Raw genomic sequence first — 18477 nt, 5'->3', positions numbered from 1 at the left:
CGCCCCTTGTCTAACCAGACGCTGCTGTTCTTTCCTGCCGGTACAGCGTATATCCAGCCAGCTGTATGTTGATAGTGTCGTCGTTCAGCCACGACTCCATGAAGCATAAGATATTACAGTTTTGAATGTCCCATTGGTAGTTTGATTTTCCGCGTAGGTCATCCATGTTATTCTCCAAAGATTGCACGTTTGCTTGCAGAATGGAAGGAAGTCGGGGTTTATTTCGATTGCCTACGAATTCTCAGAAGGCAGCCCGCCCTCTGGCCTCTTTTTCTCCACCTCCTCTTCAAGCAAATCACGAGGATCTGGGCCTGTTCCTGAGCAAGCAGTATATCATTCGTGTCGGGCTCGTCAGACTCGTTAAAGGAAAAAAAGGATTCTGCTAGTCCGTGGTGAGTAATCGCAGTCCTGATGTCCAGAAGTTATTTTCGGTCATAAGAGACGGTAGCAGCAACATTATGTACAAAGTAAGTAAAAAAATAAAAAACGTTACAAACAACGCAAATAAACAAACAAAAAAGCACAATCGGTTGGGGACACGTAAAACGTCAGCCTTCTTCTCCGGCGCCATTGTTACTGATTGAACGTTCCATAACGTAAAAACCTACACAACGCAGCCCTGGTGATATTTGTAGGAGTGTGGCTTAAGACACATGCATGGTACAGCGTGTGCTTCAGTGGTGATATCAAAATGTGGGACAGCATCATTTTTTTAAAGTTTAAAAATAAAATTAGATCAGTATCTTTCCATTTAATAACAGAACAACTCAAGATGTTCTATTGAAATAATAATGTTGAAAACATAACAAAAATCATGAATTGCTTTATTTTCAAACATGAAGTTTAGGAGTCAGGGTGTGGGACAGCCACCTCTCAATAGAAACAGGTATATACAGTGGTGGAAAAAGTACTCAATTCTCATACTTGAGTAAAAGTAACGATACCTTAATAGAAAATTACTCAAGTAAAAGTCACCCAGTAAAAAACTACTTGAGTAAAAGTCTAAAAGTATTTGGTTTTAAATATACTTAAGCATCATAAGTAAATGTAGTTGCTAAAATATACTAAATTAAATATCAAAAGTAAAAGTAAAATTCCTTATATTTAGCAAACCAGGCGGCACTAATTTCTTGTTTTTTATTTATTTTACAGATAGCCAGGGTCACACTCCAACACTCATATATAATTTAAAAACAAAGCATGTGTGTTCAGTAAGTCCGCCAGATCAGAGGCAGTAGGGATGACCAGGGATGTTCACTTGATAAGTGTGTGAATGGGACCATTTTCTGTCCTGCTAAGCATTCAAAATGTAAGGAGTACTTTTGGGTGTCAGTGAAAACGTATGGAGTTAAAAGTACATACTTTTCTTTAAAAATGAAGTGAAGTAAAAGTAGTCAAAAATATGAATAGTAAAGTACAGATACTCAAAAAACCTACTTAAGTAGTACTTTAAAGTATTTTTACATCAATGGGTATATAAACAATGACTTAACTGTTTTTTTTATCGTTTTGTCACAACACAACTGACTGGCTCAAACGCATTAAGAAGGAAAGAAATTCCACCAATTAACTTTTAACAAGGCACACCTGTTAATTGAAATGTATTCCAGGTGACTACCTCGTGAAGCTGGTTAAGAGAATGCCAAGATTGTGCAAAGCTGTCATCAAGGCAAAGGGAGGCTACTTTGAAGAATCTCAAATATAAAATATATTTTGATAACATTTTTTTGGTTACTACATGATTCCATGTGTGTTATTTCATAGTTTTAATGTCTTCACTATTATTCTACAATGTAGAAAATAATAAAAAATAAAGAAAAACCCTGGAATGAAATGTGTCCAAACTTTTGACTGGTACTGTATTTATAATTTATAAGTCCAGAAATAGATGTAGCAACTACAGATTGCCCCTTTAAGTCTATCAAACGTGTGCGAGTTTGAGCATGTGTCCATTAGGCCTATGGATTTATATTTTTTAATCAGCATGAATTAGATTGAGCAATAAAAGCCCCACTTTTTGCAATTGCTTACATGTAACGGATTACATGTAATCCGTTACTCCCCAACCCTGGGAGTAACAACTAGGGCTGTGGTGGTCATGAAATTTAGTCAGCCCGTGATTGTCAAGCAAATAACTGTCAGTCTCATGGTAATTGACCGTTAATTAACAAACACATTTAGCATCTGCTGGCTTCCACACACAGCCGACAAGCCATTTTTAGAAAGTCTCTTATAAATCCATGTAATATAGCCTACACCTTCACAATAAATCCATTATTTATTTTAGACAGGTCTAAAGAAGCATGATATGAAGAAAATGTATTCTATTTCAGAAGAACAGAATAGCATACTCTGATACTCTGAGTTGACCTTATGTTAAGTCCTGATCTGGCTATGCCAAATGGCTGTGGGCTACACTACCGTAAATTCCGGACTATAAGCCGCAACTTTTTTCCCACGCTTTGAACATCGCGGCTTAAACAACGACGCGGCTAATATATGGATTTTTCTCGCTTTCAATTTTTTTTCTTCCAAAAAAACACATTTTGTGACGTGCTCAGTTTTTTGCCGGCATGAAGCTTTCATTAGACCAATGAAATTGCCGAATGGGTTAAGGTCAAACAACTTTTTTGTTTACTGTTTAGATTAAATCGAGCGCTCTCAAACTTCCCATCATTCTGATTACGGTAGTCATTTTGTCACCCTCATCATGGCAAAGACACGGAGAAATGCATTTGATGCAGCTTTCAAGTTGAAGGCGATTGATCTGGCTGTTGGAAAAAGAAATAGAGCTGCTGCACGGGAGCTTGGTCTTAATGAGTCGATGATAAGACGTTGGAAACAGCAGCGTGAGGAATTGACTCAGTGCAAAAAGACAACTAAAGCTTACTGCTAACTTTTTATTTTTTGTTACAAGCCGTGTTTTGTTAAAGCCTATTTATTTTTGTTACAAGCCGTGTTTCGTTAAAGCCTGTGTAAAGTTAATTTGTTTCAATGTACCGGTAGGCACCTGCGGTTTATAGACATGTGCGGCTTATTTATGTTCAAAATATATATATATTTTTTTAATTCAGTGGGTGCGCTTAATAGTCCGGAAATTACGGTAGTTCATTTAGCAGACAAGATATCCTTATAATTCCGTGGTACTATCTTAGATTATTTTACAGTATGAAGAATACAACTAAACAACGCTGAATAAAATATAAATATTTTCTCGTAACGACTTGAGTGCGTGCCCACATGCGGCTATTCTGTGTTGAGCGGTTAACAAAGAAAAGGTACTGCTATATGGTCATTTAGAGTTATTAATGTAACTCTAGTTTGTTCTACAAACATCGGGCTATATGTTTTGATTTTTAATACATTGTAATACACTGCATGATGAGACTAATGATAATGCTTGAAAGGCATGAGCTCTGCTTTGTTTTTTTGCGCAGGCTGTACACACTCCAATAGTCTCTCATTCACAATTTGACAAGCACTTGATAATGCCTCAAATTTCCTGTTGATAAACTATTAGACTATTTCTTTACATTATAAGTGCAGCAATACACACAAGGCAGTAGGCTATAAGCGCAAATGTTCCATTAGCGGGAAAACACCCTTATCAAAAGTGACCGCAAATGCAATTATGCATGTAGTGCTTTTAGTATAAAGGTGCATTCATATGGGAAAATGATCTTCCCCAAACTTGAAACTCACGCGCTGCCTATATTTGCCAGTTAGGCTCTATACCCCTTGTAAAATGGATTAATGTGCTTAATTTTAAGAAGTTAGTTGGCCACTTTAGTTGTGATACAAACCTTATTAAAACATATAGGCCTATGGGCTAGGCTACGAGGTGTGCGACAATGATTCAAACAAGTCACACAAAAAAAGGCATTGTTTCTTATGCTGGGCATCATTCACAAGTGATAATATCTAACTCACAAGTGATAGGCTAATACTGTCACCCATCAGACTATTCTTGATTTTATCTTGTCTTTCCATATACGTGTGACATTTGTTTTGATTTAGAATGGACCATTATCATGCACCTGCATCAAAACAGGGGCAGTGGGAAAAATATAACTAATCTAAGCACATAAATAGTGAATGGACAACGTTTTTCACCGTGGTCCATTTTCATACCAGCCAGGTAGGCTATACTCCTGTTGTAAATATAAGCAATGTGCTTAAATATTAGGAAAGTTGAGAAATACATATAGTAAGCCTTGTTCCCCGGGCGCCGAATACGTGGATGTCAATCATGGCAGCCCCCCGCATCTCTCTGATTCAGAAGGGTTGGGAAAATGTGGAAGACACATTTTCAGTTGAATGCATTCAGTTGTACAACTGACTAGGTATCCCCCTTTCCCTATAGAAAGCTGATGGGATCCTCCTCTTTTTATTAGCGGCCATCACTGTTTTCTCCCGCAATCACATAGCCTATAGAAATGTTGCGCAACATGAGCTCATGGATTTTCATGAAGTGTTTGATTAGATTTTCAAATACATTTGCATTGATGTCAGAGTGATTAGTGGAACGATACTGCTGAGTACTAGGCAGTTAAGTTTGGTAGGCTACTAATGACCAGCAGCAGCATCAGAGCTTCGAGAAGCCAAACTACCGTGACTAAACAGTCATGTGGAATTTGACTGCCTTCATGACTCGTGACCATAATATGGTCACCGCAACAGCCCTAGTAACAACATGAATTTGTGCACGAGGCAGAAATGTGACACGAGTTTCGCCATCAGCTCGAAGACGGTGTCTTAGAAGAGGGGAGAGAGCTGAGGGACGGTCCGACTGCGAGATGCAGACCCTCTGTTGCTCCGCTGAGACTGGCCATCAGATGCAGGCACCATCAGTCTAGTAAAATAAAGAAACCAAATGATTTAAATGTATGCTCACTCAGCTGTGCCTCACATGTAATACAACAAATTATGATATATTACAAGTGTGTTCATGTACCTCAAGTTTTGAAATATACATTTTTGAATGGTCTGAGATTGGCAGGGAAATTCAAGCATATCCAATATTTTTAATTTCACCTTTATTTAACCAGTTGAGAACAAGTTCTCATTTACAATTGCGACCTGGCCAAGATAAAGCAAAGCAGTTCGACAACATACAAAGAACACAGAGTTACACATGGAGTAAAACAACATACAATCAATGATACAGTAGACAAAAATAAGACTATTTACAATGTGAGCAAATGATGTGAGATAAGGGAGGTAAAGGCAAAAAAGGCCATGGTGGCAAAGTAAATAAAGTATAGCAAGTAAAACACTGGAATGGTATTTATAATTTGAAGAAAGTTCAAAGTTAAAATATAAATAATATGGTGCAAAGGAGCAAAATAATAGATAAAATAAATAAATACAGTAGGGGAAGAGGTAGTAGTTTGGGCTAAATTATAGATGGGCTATGTACAGGTGCAGTGATCTGGGAGCTGCTCTGATAGCTGGTGCTTAAAGCTAGTGAGGGAGATAAGTGTTTCCAGTTTCAGAGATTTTTGTAGTTCGTTCCAGTCATTGGCAGCAGAGAACTGGAAGGAGAGACGACCAAAGGAGGAGTTGGCTTTAGGGGTGACCAGAGAGATATACCTGCTGGAGCGCGTGCTACAGGTGGGTGCTGCTATGGTGACCAGTGAGCGGAGATAAGGGGGGACTTTACCTAGCAGGGTCTTGTAGATGACCTGGAGCCAATGTATTTGGCGAAGATTATGAAGCGAAGGCCAGCCAACGAGAGCGTACAGGTTGCAGTGGTGGGTAGTATATGGGGCTTTGGTGACAAAACGGATGGCACTGTGATAGACTGCATCCAGCTTGTTGAGTAGGATATTGGAGGCTATTTTGTAAATGACATCGCCGAAGTCGAGGATTGGTAGGATGGTCAGTTTTACGAGGGTAAGTTTGGCAGCATGAGTAAAGGATGCTTTGTTGCGAAATAGGAAGCCAATTCTAGATTTAACTTTGGATTGGAGATGATTGATGTGAGTCTGGAAGGAGAGTTTACAGTCTAACCAGACACCTAGGTATTTGTAGTTGTCCACAAAGTCAGAACCGTCCAGAGAAGTGATGCTGGACAGGCGGGCAGGTGCAGGCAGCGATCGGTTGAAGAGCATGCATTTAGTTTTACTTGTATTTAGGAGCAGTTGGAGACCAAGGAAGGAGAGTTGTATGGCATTGAAGCTCATCTGGAGGGTTGTTAACACAGTGTCCAAAGAAGGGCCAGAAGTATACAGAATGGTGTCGTCTGCGTAGAGGTGGATCAGAGTGATAATGTATTGGGCCTATAGCCTACTGCACAAATATGTGTTTTTAATAGGTTCATGTTGCAAAGGCTTATGTTTTTTAAGTTTCCAAAAAAATCTGAGCGGTAGATCTTGGCCTGCATTTTGACTCAGAAAGTGATTTAAGCTCAGAAAAAGTTGGTGACCACTGCCATAGTAGAATAGTTGACCTATTCAATTGTTCAGCCTGTCACATTCTATGCAAGAAAATAATATTCCTCGAGGTGCATTCAAATTGCGAGTGGCACACAGGGAGAGAAATAAGAATGCCCAGCCATTGTAGCCTACAACATTCTTAATGCAGTCGCGGGAAAACACACCTTTGAAAGCAGGTCGATGGCCACTTCAAAGAAGATCACTGAGCATTCTAGTGTTACTAAGCTACACTTATTTCTCAAATCCAAGAAATTAGTAAAATGCAACGTTTTAGAACCTGAGTTTTTAGCAGCGGGTTGGTTTATGCACGTTAGCAGGCGCCAATGGCGTTAAATGCATAGGGAAGACCGGGGGTAAATGTAACAAGGGTCAGGTGTAACAGGTCGGCCAACATTATATTCACAGTACATGATCCTTGGTTGGCTGACTGCCAGTGGAACATTTTTTGGGGGGGAGACGTTCAAGTCATCAATACGTAGCCTAATGTTTAGACTTGAGTGTGTGGCCTAGCTAATGATTAGTCCAATGGGGTAAATGGGCAATACTCAGCTACATCAGGTGATAATAATTGTTGCTAAATAGCACACCTGCCTGATAATATGGACTAATAAGTTATATTGGACTCATTTCTGGAAGGAAAAATTATATTTTAGATGTCAGCATTATTTTATTTTCATTCATTTGGGAGTAGAATGTCCTTTTAAAAAGTCACCAGAACTGAAAATCTCGCAGTCAATATCCCTCCGCGACCTGAAGTATACTGTGATATATGCTTTTGTCTGTATATATTTAGGCTAGTATATCCCCCCCCCACCGGGCGTGCCGTGGAGCATATGGAGCGTTGTGCCGTGATTGGCTCAGTGTTCTGTCACTCATGGGAACAGAAATTAGATCAAACGTATCGGTGCTCATCGGCCATTGGACATTACACAACAAGTTGTAAATCGCAAATTCAACAATGAGTGGTTAGGAAGGAATCAGTGACAGTGGTTAACTCTGCAAGTATTGCAAAGCAATCACTAACCTGCTATTCAGTGGCGTGGCTGTGTGGTCCCAAACCAGGGATTAAGGGGCTCTTTCTCGAGTTTAAAATGATAAACATTCAACATTGGCCATGCAGTCAATGAAGCATGATTTGTGCCGCGCTCAAAACAATTGTTAACTCGGAACTGTAAAAACTTGACTTCAGTGAGTTCAAGAAAACTGGGAAGTCGGGAATAAACGAGTTCCGACTGAGAAAATAAGTTTTGAACGGTCATCCAACTCGGAATTGTAAATCCGACCTCTTTCTAGAGCTACGACCTGAAGATCAATGACGTCATCATGATTCAACCTTGTTTTTTTTCAAAGTTCCTAGTTGTTTTGAAAGCACCATAAATCCAGAGAATGCCAGACATTGATGACAAAATTTGCCCACGATGGACCGCCGCAGCACCTTCCTGTTCAAGTGAGCACAGCACAACAATGTGAATCCAAAAATGTATTGTATGCTGCTGCATAAATTAAGTAATATGCCAGGGAGATAGTATTACATTCTCAGCTACAGTATACATAAGTGTATGTTTGGTAGTAAGATGTTAGTAGCCCTAATAATTTGGTATATTCACCCCTCTTAATTTATATTATATTGACTACGTCCGTCCTAGTTCGCTCATTAATGTCTTAATCGAAATTACGGATTGCCTCTTATCTGCTTGTCGTTCCCTTATGCCATAGTTTGTACATCTCAATTGTCAGTAGAAACCCCATTTGTTAAAGCAAGTCAGCCATATCAGCTATGTTTTTTTAAAGGCAATAAATGAGGCTGAAATAACTGTTTTGCTGCCAGACAAGGCTCCGCTGATAGCCAGGTATAGCAGTGGTAAGGTGTTGGGACTGCTGTTGGGACATCTTTATGTAGGCCCTAACAGTTTGTGGGCACCATTTGTCACCGTGATAGTGCAATTAATGTATTGTGTTGTGTAGTGGTTTTGCTGGCATGCATCATCCTTTCTTTTTTTTTTGCCCCGCCAAGATTTACATGCTAAAATCGCCACTGAGTAGGCTAATGTTAACTAGCTGGCTCATCGTTGCCCATGAAAGTTAGGCTAGCAAGCAAGCATTTTAGCCAGGTAGCCTAGTACAACTCAAACTAAAAGCCTGTACTGTATGACAGAGTCATAGACCGTTTCGGCAACATGAAAGAGACGAGGATGGCAATGTCTTTTTTTACTTACACACACACACACACACACACACACACACACACACACACACACACACACACACACCAGTACCATGGACAGCCACATCATATTTAGCTTGCGCGGCGATACGTGGCGATTAGAAGTTATTCACAATTTTTGATAAACAAATGAGGTTTTATATGTAAGATGGTTAAATAAAGAGCAAAATGATCGATTATTATTATATTATTTGTGCCCTGGTCCTATAAGAGCTCTTTGTCACTTCCCACGAGCCGGGTTGTGACACAAACTCACACTCATTCTTATGTTGAATAAATGTATCGTATAGTGTGTGTGGCAGGCTAACAATGATGGCAACAAAACAACATTTGAGAGTGTGCTGACCCTGGTGCTAGAGGGGGTACGCAGCTGGAGGTTGAATGTGTGAAGGGGTACGGGACTATAAAAAGTTTGGGAACCACTGTTCTAGGTCATGTAACTGTTTGTTACATGTAATATGCTTCGTGGACTTCACTGGACAGATGTTGCTCTCCGGTTTTATGATGAAAAAAAACTGGTTGAATATATTCTGCCACTGTGACTGTTGTCCTCTTATAGTCTCGGCCTTAGTATATCACAGTGGCATATGAACTAACAGGTCATAGAGTAAACATCACAATTATCACAACACATAAGTTGTAATTTGGCTTTTTTTCCCCTGGCTTGTGTGGGTAAATTCTCAAGTGAATTTACCCACACACAGCTACCGCTTAAACGATGATACAGAAAAACCTATCTTATTGTGATATTATTTCATAGTGTTTTTTAAAGTCATCTAGCTTCCTCTTTGGTGAAATAGGACCACGACCACAGAACTACAAGGAGAAGAAACGGACTCCCTATTCAAGTCAATTATCCCTTATTGGGTGGACTGGCAGGACTCATTATATTTCTATGCCCACTACTCTGAGGTCCCATCAGGCTCACCTCTGTTGGGCAGGCATGTTGTAGCACCGTGGTGGGGAAGCCCGTGCCCGTTTGCTCCCACTTGTCAGCCATGTGGTTGATCTCTTCCAGCTTCTGCTCGCAGCTCTTTTGGGTGTTCAGCAGCGTCACCTCATAGATCTCCTGGATATCTGTGAAACACATGACGGATACACATTGGAGCATATACAATACTTAGAAATGTCTCTTGAGAGGAAATACGGATGAAAACAGCCACATGACAGGCCTTTCGCTAATTCCGGAGTAAGTCAGCAGACTTTAATTTACTGCAGGTCAACATGCCGACGATCACAGCCTTATTGGTCAAAAATAAATGGGGGCAATTTGTGAAATTAAATCACCGGTACTGATATTAGATGCCATTGCAGAAGAACATCATTGACGTATCGCCAAATGCTCTTGTCAAGTATATCTGGGAAACATTTTAAGGGAAAGAAGCAATTCCCAACGATGTAGTAGTACAATGCAGTTAACTTGCTCTGGATATCTGCGTTGCATATGTCGGGAATTCACTCTCACAGAATGATACTAAACTGAGTTCTAAAGTACTAACGACATTATTCTATAGGGTTGTATCAGTGCTAGGCAGGTTCTCAAGGTAAAGAAACCACAAACAAACAAAAAGCAAATAGCTGTAAGCACTAAATATATCTTCAGCTCTGCTCCCAGTCCTTAGGCTTAGTGAAGAATAGCAGCTGATGCTTCTTGATCGAGCAGTTGACAACAGTCTGGTGTGCGCTGAAGAACCTTGGTCAAAGCCGTTTTTCATTAAGTCTCAATTATACGGTGAAAAAGCAGTTACGAAACGAATGTATTTAATTCGTTTATTGTGTAATTTCATTATTCAGTATGCTAACTAACTTTCCAATTATTTGGTTACCAAAATTGAGTAATAATGATTTACAAAATGTTCAGTAAATCATTAATGTCTTAAATGAAGTTATTATAAAGTGTTACTTGATGAACCAGTTCTTGCATAATGTATTAATTGTGCATTGCATTAGACAATAGGCATTGAACAGACTTTCCATCTGTACATACCTAGACAGAGAAGCCTACTCACTTGCATAAAACATTGCCTTTGAAGTGTGTCTTTAGCCAATAATCCACTCCTTGCCAAAGAGGCTGGCGTTCAACATGCAGCTGGATTCACGGCGGAGTTGCTCATTGGTTGTGGAAAATAACATTAATAGAATCGAAAATAGAATTACAATTATAACAAAGTAAAAAACAAACATTTAGCTAGGCAAGTTGTATTTTGAAGCTTAAAATCAAAGCTAAGAAGTTTTGTGGTTGGAATTGGGGTATTTATTTACTTTGAGAATTTTGAACTTTTAACATATTGGTTTCTTCTGGAGTAACAAAAAATTGTCAGAGGGGAGAAAAAAGTAAGTGTTCCAATATTTGCATAATCATTGTGATTGAAGGATAGCTGTGAGGGTTATCGAATCAGGATCAAATCCTCTGTTCTCCAAGAGCTCATTAATGATAGAATGTTCATATTTGAAGATACTCCGAGTCAGTACTCATGTCATAAGAAGAAAACCCCCTCGACAACATCCAGAAATTGGGGGAAACAAAAACATTCTCTCCAATTGATCCCCATTGTAAAATAAGCAACTTTGTCATGTATTTTTGTTCTACAGAAATAGAACATGCCAAAAAGCTGCTGTGTTTTTCAATGTACAAAAAGCCTGACCTATGGTTCACAACGCTCCCACGTAGGCAAAGAGAGCCTGTGAAAAGAACCCTGTGGCTTCAGGCTATTCAGCTTGGGAGAGTGGGAAATGTGGAGACCCAGTGTCCAAGTCGTCTACACAAAGCTACATTATACAGTACTGGTCAAAAGTTTGGACACACCTACTCATTTATGGGTTTTTATTTTTAATATGTTCTACATTTTAGAATAATAATGAAGACATCAAAACTATGTAGTAGACAAAAGAAATAACAGGTGTGCCTTGTTAAATGTTAATTTGGGGAATTTATTTCCTTCTTAATGCATTTGAGCCAATCAGTTGTGTTGTGACAAGGTAGGGGTGGTATACAGGAGATAGCCCTATTTGGTTAAAGACCAAGTCCATATTATGGCAAGAACAGCTCAAATAAGTAAAGAGAAATTACAATCTATCCTTACTTTAAGACATTAAGGTCAGTCAATGAGGAAAATTTCAAGAACTTTGAAAGTTTCTTCAAGTGCAGTCGCAAAAACCATCAAGCGCTATGATGAAACTGGCTCCCCTGAGGACCACCACAGGAAAGGAAAACCCAGAGTTAACTCTGCTGCAGAGGATAATTTCATTCGAGTTAACTGCACCTCAGATTGCAGCCCAAATAAATGCTTCAGAGTTCAAGTAACAGACACATCTCAACATCAACTGTTCAGAGGAGACTGCATGAATCAGGCCTTCATGATCGAATTGCTGCAAAGAAACCACTACTAAAGGACACCAACAAAAATAAGAGACTTGCTTGGGCCAAGAAACACGAGCAATGGACATTAGACTGGTGGAAATCTGTCCTTTAATCTGATAAAACCAAATTTGAGATTTTTGGTTCCAACCGCCGTGTCTTTGTGAGATGCAGAGTAGGTGAATTGATGATCTCCGCATGTGTAGTTCCCACCATGAAGCATGGAGGAGGAGGTGTGATAGTGATTTGCTCATGACACTGTCAATGACTTATTTATAATTCAAGACGCACCTAACCAGCATGGCTACCACAGCATTCTGCAGCAATACGCCAACTCATCTGGTTAGTGGGACTAAGTGGGACTATCATTTATTTTTCAACAGGACAATGACCCAACACATTAGCTAATACAACGTGCCATTGGAACACAGGAGTGATGGTTGCTGATAATGGGCCTCTGTACGCCTATGTAGATATTCCATTAAAAAAACCTGCTGTTTCCAGCAACAAATCATTTACAACATTATCAATGTCTACACCATATTTCTGATCAATTTTGTGTTATTTTAATGGACAAAATAATTTGCTTTTATTTAAAAAACAAGGACATTTCTAAGTGACCCCAAACCTTTGAATGGTAGTGTATTTTGATTTGTTGAACACCTTTTTGGTTACTACATGATTCCATATGTGTTATTTCATAGTTTTTATGTCTTCACTATTATTCTACAATGTAGAAAATAGTAAAAATGAAGAAAAACCCTTGAATGGGTAGGTGTGTCCTAACCTTTGACTGGTACTGTATGTACAAGGGGGTGGCAGCGTAGCCTAGTGGTTAGAGCCTTGGAGCCTTAGTAACCGAAAGGTTGCAAGATCGAATCCCTGAGCTGACAAGGTACAAATCTGTTGTTCTGCCCCTGAACAAGGCAGTTAACCCACTGTTCCTAGGCTGTCATTGAAAATAGGAATTTGTTCTTAACTGACTTGCCTGGTAAAATAAAAAAAATAAACAAAGGTATGTAGACACCCCTTCAAATTAGTGGATTTGGCTATTTCAGCCACACCAGTTGCTGACAGGTGTATAAAATCGAGCACACAGCCATGCAATCTCTATAGACAAACACTGGCAGTAGAATCGTCAGTGACTTTCAATGTGGCACTGTCATAGGATGCCACCTTTCCAACATGTCATTTGTCAAATTTCTGCTCTGCTAGAGCTGCCCTGGTCAACTGTATGTGCTGTTATTGTGAAGTGGAAATGTCTAGTAGCAACAACGGCTCAGTCGTGAAGTGGTACACTGCCCTGTGTAGGGTGCTGTCTTTCAGATGGGACGTTAAACGGGTGTCCTGACTCTCTGAGGTCATTAAAACTCACAGAACAGGACAGCCGAGTGCTGAAGCGCATAGTGCTTAAAAATCGGTTGCAACACTCACTACTGAGTTCTAAACTGCCTCTGAAAGCAATGTCAGCACAATATATTTTTTCGGGAGCTTCATGAAATGGGTTTCCATGACCGTGTAGCCGCACACAAGCCTAAGATCACCATGTACAATGCCAAGCGCTGGCTGGAGTGATGTAAAGCTCGCCGCCATTGGACTCTGGAGCAGTGGAAATTAGTTCTCTGGAGTGATGAATCACACGTGACTATCTGCCAGTCCGGCGGACAGAACTGGGTTTGGCAGATGCCAGGAGAACGCTACCTGCCCCAGATGACAGGACAACGCTTGTTCCAACTGTGAAGTTTGGTGGAGGAGGAATATTGGTCTGGGGCTGTTTTTCATGGTTCGAGCTAGAACCCTTAGTTCCAGTGAAGGGAAATCTTAATGCTACAGCATACAAGGACATTCTTGACAATTCTATGCTTACAAATTTGTGGCAACAGTTTAGGGAAGGCCCTTTTCTGTTTCAGCATGACAATGCCCCTGTGCACAAAGCGAGGTCCATACGGAAATGGTTTGTCAAGATTGGTGTGGAAGAAATTGCCTGGTCTGCACAGAGCCCTGACCTCAACCCCTTTGAACCCCATTGGGATAAATTGGAACACCAACTGCGAGCCAGGCCTAATCGCCCAACATCCATGCCCAACAACTGTGCCCAACATCCGTGCCCAACCTCACTAATGCTCTTGTCGCTGAATGGAAGCAAGTCCCCACAGCAATGTTCCAACATCTAGTGGACAGCCTTCCCAGAAGAGGCTGTTATAGCAGCAAAGGGGGGACCAACTCCATATTAATGCCCATGATTTTGGAATGAGATGTTCAATGGGCAGTTGTCCACATACTTTTGGTCATGTAGTGAATGTGCGTGGAAAACATTTAATCACATGTAAGACATTTAACAAGTTTAGTATAGTCTGTAATTCCATTCACTACTTGTAGCTGTATAGCCCGTTTGTTTGCGTTGCTGGTCTTATCAAGCTTAATGTAACGGTCGGGAAGCCCTACAATATTCTGTTTTTCTAAATAGTGAGAACACTCAGGAGCAGATAATGTTGAAATGTAATTTTTAGACATGTTGAACTTTTCTTAAATGTAGTTTGTAATTGACTAAAACAAGCAGACAAGAAAAATGTATTTGAAAAAGGTCATGCTTTTGCTGTGAGCCAATGGGGGAACCTATGTAACCACATGTTGTTTCCCCACAGGCGGAAGGGGCCACAACGTTCTACAACGTTCTATCTAATGCCGACAGACTAGGGCAGAAAGGCCCGTCTCTTTGGCAATGGCAAGAAGTGGCAAGCAGTGGAATATTAGCTCAAGAGAATGGTAACCAGACTAGGTATCCACAGCCAAGAGGTGTCATTCACTGCAATACAGGGAAGTAAAGCTATTCAATTTAACCCTAATCTTTTTTAATTAATTCCACCAAGGAGGATACCTCATTCAAACCCCAACTGTCCTACTTTGAAAAAGTTTGATACAAAACACTAGTTTAACACTGATTGGCAAACACCATGTTTATCTACATACAACACAACTTGTAGTAATTCCCCTCCGGTCTTGTGTGTAATTTAATCCAAAAGTAGAGGTTGATGTCTTGCACGTATGTGTATCTTTGTTGTTATAGCAGCTTCAGCTTAAGACACTCACTTTGCCAGAAGGCTGTAGCAGGATTCACTTGAGTGGCGGATCCTTGAAATAGAACAGCTTTATCACTGCTCAGAGACAGTAGGCTGGCATGCAGCCAGGTATGAAGTGTCCTCTTTCTTTGGCACAGTACCATCAGATGTCAGGACACTGGACGCATTTTCTGCTTCATTTTGTTACATATGGGAGAATATATGAATTAATTAATTACACTAATGTTATTTTTTTTTAATCAGAAAATAATAAGACTTCAAGACGACTGAGTCACAAATAACCTTTTCACCATCAAACGGGCAGCAGGTAGCCTAGTGGTTACAGAGTTGGGATAGTAACCGAAAAGTCACTGGTTCAAACATCTGAGCCGACAAGGTGAAAAATCTGGCGATGCGCCCATGAGCAAGGCACTTAGCATACATTTTCTCTGGGGGCACCATCAATTGCAATCTTCAAGGCATTCACCAAACATATCTGTAGAAAAGCCAACAATATAGGTTTGCACTTAAATGTATTTGTGTTGCACTGTTGCCGGTAGCTGCACTTCATTCAGAAGCCCTGTGCACCAGGTTGGCAAAGTGTTCCCATTTTCAACCTTTTCAATTGTCTTTAGAGACAAACTCCACCTACCTGGCGGACCTGGAGATCTGTGGCTAAATCGAGTGTGCCTACTGAGCTGGCCAATCGGAGAGCTCAAATCACCGTGCCTACAGCTTCCAGCAAAGTTTGATACAAGCCTACATGAGATTTCATAAAACTTTGAAAATTATGGCCAGAGAGAGACTGTCAAACAAAATCATACAAAATCATGTACATGTAGACGTCATGTTGACGTTCGTAATTCGTTCATGGTAAAATCTTTAATAATAAACTAGACACTTAAACTAACACGTGACGTGTAAGTGTCGCGTGCACACAGATGTCATGTAGACTTTTAAGGCGTTCATGGTGAAATCTTTCATAATAAACTTACAAGCAAACTGACATGACGTGTCAGTGCCACGTTACACGACGTGCACACTACGTCTACATGACGTGTACGTGTCATGAACGTGGCATCAGTTTGATGCCTTTGTCTCCATTGACAGTCCATGTTAATTCATTGCGGTATTTTATGGTGCTAGGAAGACGTTAGGTGACTTGGTGAGCGGTTTCAGTAGCTTCATGAGGCTTAATTCTGGCATGAATCACCCCCCATAAACTGGAGGAAAGACCCTCTGCTGCACTCTTCTTCCCTCTGCTGAGACTACTGCCGCGTTCAAGACAACTGGGAACTATGAAAAAAACTAGATCCGACTGGGAAAAATCGTTGTGAACGGTCGGTCATCCAAGTCGGAATTCCAAGTCAGAAACATGGGCACCTTCCTAGAGCTCCGACTTTCCGGCCTGAAGATCACTGACTTCATGATTTTAACTTGGTTTTTCCCCGAGTTCTTAGTTTCCTTGAAAGGACCATGACCATCAGATGCAGGTACCATCAGTCCAGTAAAATATACAGAACAAAAATATAAATGCAACATGTAAAAGCGTTGGTCCCATGTTTCATGAGCTGAAATAAAAGATCCCAGAAATGTTCCATATCCACAAAAATATTTCTGCACAAATTTGTTTACATCCCTGTGAGTGAGCATTTCTCATTCGCCAATATAATCCATTCACCTGACAGGTGTGGCATATCAAGTAGCTGATTAATCAACATGATCATTACACAGGTGCACCTTCTGCTGGGGAAAATAGAAGGCCACTCAAATTAGCAGTTCTGTCACACAAAACAATACCACAGATGTCTCAAGTTTTGAGGGAGCATGCACTTGGAAGGCTGACTGCAGCAATGTCCACCAGAGCTGTTGCCAGAAGATTGAATGTTAATTTCTCCACCATAAGCCGCCTCCAATGTTGTTTTAGAGAATTTGTCAGTACGTCCAACCAGCCTCACAACCGCAGACCTCACAACCGCAGACCCCAGACCTCCACATCTGACTTCTTCACCAGTGGGATTGTCTGAGACGAGCCACCCGGACAGCTGATGAAACTGAGGACTATTTCTGTCTGTAATAAAGCCCTTTTGTGGGGGAAAAACAAATTCTGATTGGCTGGGCCTGGCTCTTCACCCATGGCTGCACCCCTGTCCAGTCATGTGAAATCCATAGATTAGGGTCTAATGAATTTATTTAAAATTGACAGATTTTCTTATATGAACTGTAACTCAGTAAAATCATAGATATTTTTTAAAAAAATTTTGCATGTTGCGTTTAGATTTTTGTTCAGTTTAAAAAAGCTAATTATTTTCAAATTATTTCAATTTATGCTCAACTGTGCCTCGCAAGTGCTACACCAACTGGTCTACTGTTTTTATCAAAGCTGAGTTTTGAAATGTAATATGGTCTGAGAAGAGCAATATTTTCAGACCAGGCATGTAGCCAATATGCTGTGATAATGTATTAGGCCGACTACGCAAACCTCATTCCTATAGAACTGTTTTTATAAAGTCAATGTTACATTTTTTAAGAAATGTTGGAAAACAATCTGAGCAGTAAATCTCGGCTTGAATTTTGACTGCGAAAGTGATCTTGACTCAGAAAAGGTTGGTGGCTACTTCTATAAAGCAACACATTTCACTGCACCCATCTGGTGTATTTGACAATAAAACATACATTTTTTAAATTATTTTTTACAAATAATAATAAAAAAACAGGAGGACCTGTCCAAGGGTGGAATCAAGCCATCGACATTACGGTCAGGAAACCGACGCGGCATGCTACCAACTACTCCAAGAAAGTCACTTGGGGAAGTCAGTATACTTGCTTACCAGTGTCAGGATCACTACACTACTCCCTACTTTTTAAGATACAATATTAGGTTTCATGTAACCATGTGACTGTGAAGCCACCCAAACATTCGCTATCATGGATGCCGTCTCTTAACTGCCGGTCCTTTCACTTCTGACATCATAGTAATGAAACAAGAGGGAGAGTGAGCTTTCCGAGGGTGGAATCGAACCACTAACGTTGCAGTCCTGAGACCTGCATGCTACCAACGACTCAAAAAAGCATGCTCCCTTGGAGGTGGAGTCAGTAAATGTATACTCAGCCGAAATCACACATTTTAAGGGATGTCCACATACTTTTAGCACATACTTTTAGTGTATATTATAGTATATACGCGGTTTTGTGGAAAGAATACATGACTGTAGCCTCCAGTTGTAATTACGAAAAAGGTTTTTGTGAAGGTAGATATTTTTTTTAATTAGCTTCAATGGGGCTTATAGAGATGTATGAGTTCCTCAAAACCTATGCAAATCCCTATGTTGGAAAAGTTACCACTTTATTACTACAGTTGAAGTCGGAAGTTTACATAGACTTAGATTGGAGTCAATA

At 40.2% G+C, this 18477-nt stretch overlaps 1 protein-coding gene across 1 annotated transcript in view; it reads right to left on the bottom strand.

Moving 5' to 3' along the window:
- Positions 1 to 18477, bottom strand: part of dlg2 (discs, large homolog 2 (Drosophila)) — a 389583-nt gene that overhangs the window by 288258 nt on the left and 82848 nt on the right. The window contains exon 3 of the mRNA XM_029690593.1: positions 9590 to 9738. Within this exon, the coding sequence (XP_029546453.1) occupies positions 9590 to 9738 (149 nt within the window). The remainder of the gene's footprint in view (positions 1 to 9589; positions 9739 to 18477) is intronic.

Source organism: Salmo trutta, chromosome 15 (assembly GCF_901001165.1).
Source record: "Salmo trutta chromosome 15, fSalTru1.1, whole genome shotgun sequence".
Lineage (NCBI taxonomy): Eukaryota > Metazoa > Chordata > Actinopteri > Salmoniformes > Salmonidae > Salmo > Salmo trutta.
Note: the sequence above shows the minus strand (reverse complement) of the source record. Positions and strands in the feature narration are given on the sequence as shown.